General features: G+C 36.7%; 1 protein-coding gene across 1 annotated transcript in view; it reads right to left on the bottom strand.

Annotated features, from left to right (window-relative positions):
• Positions 1-492: 492 nt before the first annotated feature.
• The window catches only part of LOC131049968 (beta-glucuronosyltransferase GlcAT14B), a 64,922-nt gene continuing 55,195 nt past the window's right edge, over positions 493-10,219 (bottom strand). The window contains exon 4 of the mRNA XM_057984084.2: positions 493-1,616. Within this exon, the coding sequence (XP_057840067.2) occupies positions 1,096-1,616 (521 nt within the window). The 3' untranslated portion in view covers positions 493-1,095. The remainder of the gene's footprint in view (positions 1,617-10,219) is intronic.

Raw genomic sequence — 10,219 nt, 5'->3', positions numbered from 1 at the left:
AGTAACTGTCTATCTCAATGCTTGTTCTCTACTACCTAAATGTTATTATCTTAGTTAAATTTCTTTATATAAATAAAACAACATGCTTGCAGAATTTCCTTGTTGATATTTGAATGAATTATCGTTCAGCACATAATGGGATAATGTCAGTTACGTAAGTTATTTATATTTCTTGCAGTTCCACGCGCAAACAATCTTTAGCTTAAAGTTTGCTTCATTATGTACAAAAACAGAGGACGCAAGTTAAAACAATTATCTTGAATTAGCGTTTCTCGAATGATGACAGCTTCAACCGTTGCCAGTTTTGCAGATGAGCATCAAATATTTCACTTGGTAAGTTACGAAATCGAATATTTGTCTACTGAATTTCAAATAACAGAAACAAATTATCGCACTTTTAGCTTCAACCATGAATACACACCATAAATGAGACGTAATATTTTCTTTCGGCCAATCACCTTGCTTGATCTTTAGTAACTGAATACAGAAACATATTAAACTGCATTGCTAAACCAACAATGCATTGTTTGGCATTATGAAAGTGAACCTGGATAGGATGTCCCATTGTGTAATGCATCAAAAAAAGTTCCAGAAAAACAGTAACTGGTTTGAAGAACTGTTTCTACAAAACATGTATTTGTGTTCCCTTTGAAAATGATAAAAATCATTTCTCATCCAGTCTACTTTCGAATGACATAATTTACATAAGACAAAGTGGATTTGCTGGTTAAAAATAACCCAATGTGGTCGGATTTTGTTTTTGGAAAAAAACAGAAGAAATATTTACTTAAGATTAACAAATCCAGCAATTAATTTGAACAAATGTCATGCAAGTACCATCGCATGCTGAGGTATTTCGAGGAACAATCCTTCAGAAGACCAAGAATAGATGTTGGAAGTTGAAAGATTCCCAAAGCTTAAACCCTATCTTAAACTCTGGTCTAACTTCTCGGTAGTTTGTCGAAAGAATGTTCTTCCTCTCGTCAAATGCCATGCCTTCCACAGAGATTCAAAGCTATAAAGTACATGGAAAAGCATGGGCTGGCTGTCCAGACAGTCATATTCCTGATAAAATTAAATCATTGACGAAAGCTATCATTGGAATTTGCATTGGTTGGAACGAAAAGTACCATTGGAAATAAGAGTCAATATCAAATTTTCAAACAATTTTGCACGTGGCCCTGGCATGATTGTATTTATATCACCCAAATCAGAACAGGAATTTCTCCTCTTGCTATATTTCCCTGCACACCACCCACCAGGTGCAAGTTGACCTTTCCTACGATTCAAAATAACACTGTCAATCTTGTCAAGCACTGGGTCATCCTGTTGAAATTGCCGTGCAAAAGCAGCACCATTCTGTTGTATGTTTTCAAAATCACTCAGATTGAGATAATGAGGTTCTGGTTTTGGAGGTGTATCCCAAACCAAGTAATGCAAATCGCTATTTACAGTGGTGTTTTTGAATTCCGGAGCATTACAAATAACAGTGTGGAAGTAGCCCTCCTGTGATAGTACAACATTTGAAAAATACATCAGGACCGTTCTTGGTAGGTTGTCCCACCCTAGAATACAATACTCCACAAAATATCGACTCAGTACAACCCAGGGAGAACCTGCAATTGAAAACAAAAGCATTATTAGTTGTATATTTCTGAAATGGATTTTAATGAATCACATTCTTTACAATCTAATAATATATTCCTATCCCAAGTCTTTATTTTACTTCATAAATTTGTGTTTGATTAGTGATCTAATAGACCAGAAATATCTCAGCACTTTACCATGACAGGACATAACAATGCAATTTTTAGAACCTCAACATGCCGCTAAATTTCCAATTAGATACTAGTCAAAAAATTTACTTTAATTTGAGAATTGTTCATTTTAAAATAAATCACCCAGGGTTAGACATCAAATACCATGAAATAAGAAGTAAACACACTAAATAAACGTGATTTACCCTTTCCTAGTCACAATCAAGGACCACCTCATCCTCCACTTGCATACACAATAGCAGCTTTCTGAAATCGCTGTCCTTCAGATTTTTGTCCTTCTGCTATGGTTACACTCAATATTTTTGCTCATTTTAGGCCAGAAGCCCAACAGTTGAAAAGTTTTAATATTTATACTTTTAGATGCTTATGCCTAAATACATCCATGTCAAGGTAAGTTTTTTAAGTTCACAAATTTACCATTCCAAGTATGGTTGAACATTGTTTTGTTACAAACACAAGGAAATCATATGCAATGCATCCTCTGCCACAGCTGTAAAATCTCTTATATTAATAGATTGATCAATTTTACCTATCAAATTATTAAAACCAACTACTGACAGGGAGCTCACCAAAGCCACCAACCTAACAAAACCCTTAAATCTGTTTCATTTTGCATTTGCAACAAGGAAAGAGCAAAAAGAAAACGAAAAATGAGGAATGAAGAGAATTTGGTCAATCATCAATGTTGTCATTCTGTTTACATTGTACAAAGGCTTTTTTTTATAACACATTCCGATTGAAGCAATCAACAATGCAATTTTTCATTGCCTGTTGGTTCACTCAGAGTGTTTTCAATAGATTAGATAGCTTATTGTTATGACTAATCAATATAGGCTCATTCTTTTTTTCCCACTGTGACATATGAATGCCTATTTCTGTTTTCTTTTCACCTGAAAGCTTGAAATGAGATTAATAACATTGTCATTCTTTGTTTCACTTGCAACAGGAATCTTCTTTTTAATATATCCAGTCTATTTTTTAGAATTAACAGTGAAAATATATATTGATGACAAAAGTAGTTACAAAATATAAGGCCTTAGCAACATGAGGGCTGAAAGTCTTAAAGCAGCTAGCAGTAGCAAAAGAGCACTAAAGAGAACTGCAGCTACAAGAAGAGCTACTAAACCACTAGCAATGAAAACCTGAACTGACAGAACTAAAATAACTGTAAATTTAGAGCTCGGGGGCAAATACTCAAATCATCACATCAAGTAAGATTTCAAAAATAGTGCAGGTGCAGAATATTGATGGCAAAGAAGATTCACAGTGCACAAAAGGAATCCATCCCGTAGGACTCGAGCTTTTCAATGTTGGTTCTGATGTCTCCGGAGCCATGCTCGAGCCCTTCATAGAGTTCCTATCCAGAGCAGTGAGTCTAATCAGAAAAAAATGACTCAGGTTATGAGTGGTATAGATGCTGAACAATTTCCTCTCCTTCCTGGGTAATAGAATTAAAGTCCCAGTGTTTTGCCTTTTCAATGGAGGCATTGTGAAATCCCTCTTAACACAACTTTAGCATGCCTTCGTAATTTTGCAGAATCCTCATGGTGCACATCCTTAATCACAGAAACTTTGCATTGCTAACATTGAAGACAAGCAACCAGTAGCTCATTAATAGCCACCAAGTGAAGAACACAGTTCTGAGGGGTGGGCACATTCAATATATTTTCTTTTACTTACCTGATCAGGCCAATAATCATTACTAGCCACCAACTGAAGAATACAATTCTGAGAGGTGGGTATATTCAATCCATTTTCTTTTACTTCCCTAACCAGGCTACTAAAGGTGGATTTCTACTTTTGACAGCTTTGACAGTGGCATCATGAGCTTACAAGTTCCATGAGGATGCCCCCAGAAAATCCAACTGTTTCTGGGATAGGGATGTCCCCAAAACAAAGGGACTTTCAGGAGATGTCCCCCCGATGTTCTGCCATCACCACTGCCTACCAGGATACATTTGCAGGACGTCCCCCTATTTTGGGAACAGCAAGAGAACTTCGTCACATCTCTAGAATGCCCCAAACATGCCCAGCCACCCCCTTGCATCATTCAGCTCAAAAGGTAGATTTAATAAAAAAAAAAATTAAAAATTGATGGTTGTGCAAATAGCCCTAATCCTAATGGTTTATGAGCCTCACCCACACCCTAAGCAGTCACAAAAAAATATTTTACAGAATGAAGATTTGATTAGAAATAGTAAGGACTTGGTGTTGCAAAAAAATATTGTGATAAATTGGTGAGAATGGCATGCATCATGAAGGTTGGTGTCATTTCAAAGGCCTTATTTTAGGCTTGGAATCTGCCAAGGGAGCTACCTCTGGACCCCCCAAGGGTTGCTCTGCCCCCAAACCAGGATATGCCACCATCCATCTGCCATCATAAAATCTAGGCCCAAGGGAGCTACCTCTGGACCCCCCAAGGTTTGCTCCGCCCCCAAACCAGGACATGCCACCATCCATCTGCCATCTCCAAATCTAGGCCCTTGGTCTCCTCATCCCCAAGACCTGTTCCCAAATCCCCTCATCCCAAGACTCCATGGAACATAGCTTCTTACACGGGGTTGGTCTATATCTGTTAGGCCTAAGTACTAGGCTTTGGTGGAGGATTATTTTCATGCTGAGACTGATAGCAAATCCAAAACTCAATTTGTGGAAACATAACACTAAATTGATGGAAACCAAGCAAGGCTCCATGGGCGGAATGGGTTGCAATGGAGATAGGTAACATGAGAATGATTTATGGCTGATGGTGTCAGCAAGAAGGTAGTGAGTTAAAAAATATCAAGGCAGACAAAACACAGAACAGTTGTAGTGTTTATCCCTTGGGGTTGAGACCAAGAAATGGTGGGATGGAGAAGAGGTTACCCTGCGAATGTTGATCTTGAAGAAGATTGACGTTATGCTTAGCACGAGAAAAAATGAACCTTAGTTCTCTGAGGATGCAATTGTAAATCCAAGACAGTCTAGCATTATGCATAGCTTGAGAAGAACAAAAGTTAATTCTTTGAGGATGTTGTTGTAGATCCGAGACAATGAGAATATCCCTATCATCAATATAAGCATTATGCATAGCTTGAGAAGAACAAACCTTGATTCTTTGAGGATTTTGTTGTAGATCTGAGACAATGAGAATATCCCTATCAATATAAACATTATGCATAGCTTGAGAAGAACAAACCTGAGTTGTTTGCAGATGATTTTGTAATATGTGATGGGGAATCTCCTCACCAATAGGAACAGGACTATATCCCTTAGAGGCAGTTAGCCTTCTGATACTGTTCATCTTGTCATTCTGTCTTTAAATATTCTGGAGTAGACCTTGAAATTCTTTCTATTTACCTATGGCAGTGCATTTGCAAAGGTTCAAACCCTTATTTATAGCCTACTCTAACAGTCTAGGGCTTCTTTGGTTAAGATCTATCTTATAATAGTTCTGTCTACCATGATTTCATGTAGATGAATCCTCCAGTGGTGCTGGGGCAGAGGAGTTTTGAAGCCTTTTTGTGAGAAATGAGACAATGGGTATCAGAAGTAGGTGAAATTTAACAATTTGTTTGCGAACATCTTTATCTTGAATGCTAAATCAATGGATAAAATCATAAAACCTAAATGCTGTCCAAAAGTGTCATTGTACCTATTAGACAGCATATCTGTGTGGGTAAAGCTTGAACCTGCATTTGATCATTAATATGTATTTTGTGCAAATAGCCATACCTAGGTCTTTAACCATGAAACAATTAATGAAAAGATTATATCCCTCCCAGGATTTATCAATTTTTTTTCTGATAGATGTGCATTTGCAGCTGTAGAAGACATGGGTTTGAAATCAACCAAGCAGATGGGTCTTTTGTGGATAACATCTAAAACATCAAGCAGATATGTTAATTGAGTAAATATTATTATGGGTCATACTTGTATTGCTAATGGTGATATGTCTTTCAAAATATTTCCAACCTTCATGCTTTGATCTGTCAAATACAGTCATGAGGGTGTAATGTGGTTGAACGAGGAAGACTCTTGTTTAATGTAATAGAATCAAAGTTAGGTGGAAGAGACCATCAAATGGGCAGGACAAAGAAGACAAAAGAGGGAGGGACTGAAGTGGTTGTGTCACGTTGAGGGCCAAAGTGGCAATGACAGTGGGAAAAAGACAAAACAAGTCACCAAATACACCAAATAGTTGTCTAAGTCTGAGATCAAAGAGTAGCTAAAAGTCTATGAAGTAGCTGAGATCAAAATTTATCAAACAGAGATCCTGGTATTGTTATGAATTTAGTAAAAGTGGAACCATTTTGAAGTGATCCAAGACTTTCATTATGATTGAGGCAAGGAGTTTTCTAGGGGTAGTTCAATATTTGAAAAAGCTTATCAAATCATATTCCACAGTTGCAATGCTTTATATTCCCTGATGGCAATTGGTAATTCTTTTATATGGGGTAGAATTCAACAAAAGACATTTGCTTAGCTTAAGTAAAAGATTAGCAAGCCACTGGTTTTGGCAATACCTAGCTTGCAACTACTATTTTAGGTAGAGACAAATTTTAATGATTGTGTGTTGGGGGCTCTTTTATTACAACTATGTAATCTTGTATGTTGTCATTCAGATTTATTTCGTGGAGCACTTTAGATATATTGCTCACATAATGAATTGTATGTCTTTGTTCGAACAAAAATTAACTATATCAATTAAATTAAATATCATATATCTATATCAATATATATTACATGTCTTCAGACATTTGGTGTTGTGGTAGAAACATTCCATTGGTGGCGCAAGGTTCAAACCCCTGCTAGAATATTGAGCTCGCAGGCTTTCTGCCTTTGTTGGTTCGTTGAGCTCATTGGTTTGAACAAGTGAAGTGTGGGGAATGATGAACCCCCTGAAAATGGACAAAATAACAAACTTTTTCAATGTTCATTGCACATTGACTCTGATTCCGTCTCGGATCAGCCCTATTTGGCTATTTCTAAGCAATTCAGTAATTTCATGAGTTTTCCTAGGGTATTGCAAGTTTTTACAATGATTTTTTTCACTTTTTTTTCCATTTTGGGGGTTTTTAACATAATTTTAACGTGATTTAAATGCAAAAAATCATCAAAATTTTGATCAACGATTTTTCCATGCATCAGGATTTTTTCGGGGAATAAATCGGCTGGCTCCAAGATTCAAGATTAATCAGGTATAATCGCGATTTTTTGCAGACTATTGCTTCAATGGAACTTAAACCTCGAAAAGTCACTTTACAAGATAATTAATTAAATAAAGTCGCAATAAAATAGCCCATAATATGAGTTATGAGCTACCATCAATACCTTGAGTGCATGTGAGATTGATCTATGTGCAAACTAGCATTCTCCCAAGATGATGGACTTCCCAAGAAATGTAAAGTGCTTCCCAAATATATCAGATCTGCACAAGGACGGTACCATTATACTCATCTTGGCTCTAGGAACTGTCTACAATTGTCAGAATACCTTCCCAATAACATTGGTACTCTCCAAGAAAGTTGGGGGTTTCCAGGGATGTTGGAAATTTAGAATATACCAAAAAAGGGTCATGATTTAATGCCTCCTGCATTTGCATTCTGTCATTTGCTTATTTTGATCTGAGCAAGACTCTTTATAGGTTACATTATGACTGTGCATATATCATTCTTTTGTATTGGCACCCATGAGGTGCATCCTACTTATAGTTATATTCTTTTGTTCATATGATATCACTGCTGATGTGGATAGTAGGTTATACGTGTACTTTCAGTGATGATTATATATGTATGGTGAGTCTACAATAATGTGACATGATGTTATATGATGATGTCTAGATTATATTATGAGGATATTTTGGTTATACTAATTATGATGTGGTTACTTAATGATGCCTTGTTGGTGCAAGGTTGATTCAGTGAGATATAATGTTGCTAACCATGATTACTATGTGACCCTGAATGGGGAATGATTAATTATGCTTTCAATTATATTATATTATATGTATATGTATGCACAAGTGTTTGAATGTTTTGGTTGATGCAAGTATGGGGCATCAACTCCACCTGGCTCTACAAGTCTAAGCGTGCCCATATCCCTGACAATGGTTACAGGAGATAGCACAATGGCCAAATATGTCACTTAGCCCTAGCAATCGTTTCTAATTTTGATGATTTCTCCCTAATTTGTATGATTATACCTCTGTTTACCATTCTAGTAATGTCTGGTTATTCTTATGCATCATTGTGAATGACAAATAAAAATTGTATGTGCATAATCAGTTAGTTGCTAATTTTCGCTATTATAATATGTATATTAAACTATATTTTACCTTTATAGTGGTAATTTAATAATTAAATGTGAATGATGCCTTATGTGTATTTAATTTGATTAGGAATTAAATGGTTTTACCTTTGGGGCTTTTGGGAATTTGATTGGCTTCATTGGTTTAATTGGATTTTTAGTATTTTTATATTTTGACTCCAAAAAGTGAAGTATATTGGGTAAATGGAGTTTTATTTTTCAGCACTTTTTCTATTTTCTTGTTCTTGTTTCCAAAAACCCTACATGGCAAATTTGATTTGTTGAGTTGGAGAATTGGATGCTTGGAATTTTGCACATAGGAACTTAAAAGAATTGTGTAGGGAAACTCTTTGGGCTGTTCGAATTTTGTCAGTTCTCTCAATGTATTTGGCTTGCTTTATGATTTTGAAGATTTCAACAAGCTAAAGGTATGTTTTCTTGATTTCTCTCTTGTTTGTCAATTTGAATGCTTAAAACTAGTTTGGAATGATTCATGGGAAGATTTAGATCATTCCCATTGCTTTAATTTGATCTTTATTTCATGTTGTTTTTGGGGTGTTGTTTATCTATAGACCAATGGGGTTTTCCAAATTTTCAATTGGGTAATGTTTGAAAATTCAAGCTTTTTGGAGGTCCATCAATGGTGGATGACCTCCATGGCTGGTTTTTGGCGCAAATTGGCCTTTAGTGAAATTTGGAATTTGATGCTAAAAATGTGATATTATTATGTGGAGTTATTATATTATATATGTAATTTTCATTTATGGATCGATTCGGATCCATTCTCTCGGCCATGTGGCCAATTGAGCATACCATAGTTGTATGAGATATTTGGCATTGAAAATGTGCTTATTGATGTGCATTGAGATGTTTGGCATTTTATTTTGGCATGAGCCTAGGATTACGTCCTAGTGTGTGTCTAGGAAGTGGCTTCCAACGTATACCTGGCCTGTAAGTGGCATGCAGGCAATCACGTTGGGAAGTCTTAAACAAGTGATAATAATAAAGTTGGGGTAAAACATTAAAAAGATAATTCAGATTCCTCAAGCATGCCATGAGCGCTACCACAAGGCCATGGATGTCTTGGGAAGGCATGCACGCACATGGACTTGTCCACAAAGACATGCCCGCTCATGTAGCACTGGGACTTGTGTGATCGTCATTCTCGTCCACATGAGAGAATGCTTGGTTCCATATGGTGCATCCTCATGAGCACATATGATGGCACTCCCTCCACTACACTCTAACATCGAATTGCTTGAGTAGCTTGAGTAGAGACCCTAATAATTTCAAATTTTGATATCATCCCTTTGCAATGTTGCATTGTATATAGATTGATAGTGTATACAATGTATGCTCTGTGTATGGTGTGAGTGTAAGCCTATTGCATCCTTGTTTACCTTGTTTAAGTGTATGGTTCTTGTGACTATATCCACGAGCGCGGTGGGGTGGACCTATGAGTACGACGTGGTTAGGGGCATTGCACACCACCGTTGGGGATTGGTGGTCCTGTTCGTGAGCACTTTGGAAAGCTACTTCACCTTCCTCAACACTTGACCTTCTTCATCCTTCTTCATTTTAAGTTGCACTATGGATGTAATTTGATATAAGCATTGTAATGATTGTTGACATGTATATTGAGAATACTTCAAGTGGAGATTGAAGTAATGAAACATATTGATATGGTTAGTGTAGACTTAAGTGGACTGGTGTTGGAACCAGCCACGAATCATGGCTATGTATGCTTCTCAATTGATGCTTTATTATGTTGGTATCATAGGAACACTTCATTTGGTGCTTTAACATGAATGTAGATATGCTTCTTGTAGTTTTGGAGATTGATTAAGTCATCTCCTATCGTGATCATAAGATATTGATAAAGACCTTGTAGGATTGAGCCCTTTAGAGCCAACCGAGCTTACTTGAAACAACCTGGCAAGTGTTCTTGAAGTCCAATTGTGATTTTTAGTGGTATTGAGCTGTAATGTGTTCGTGGGTGTTGTAAGTTGAGTTGCAGCGCATTGAGTTTGCCCAGACTCTGCCTTGTCTTATAGGAGTAATCCGGTGATCTAGTGTCACTAAACTTGACCCAATTTCTTACTGTGTTACCATTTTCTCACAATTTCAAGATCATATTCACATTCCAACTTCAC

Source organism: Cryptomeria japonica, chromosome 2, assembly GCF_030272615.1.
Source record: "Cryptomeria japonica chromosome 2, Sugi_1.0, whole genome shotgun sequence".
NCBI lineage: Eukaryota > Viridiplantae > Streptophyta > Pinopsida > Cupressales > Cupressaceae > Cryptomeria > Cryptomeria japonica.
This window is presented reverse-complemented; position numbering and strand designations above follow the sequence as displayed.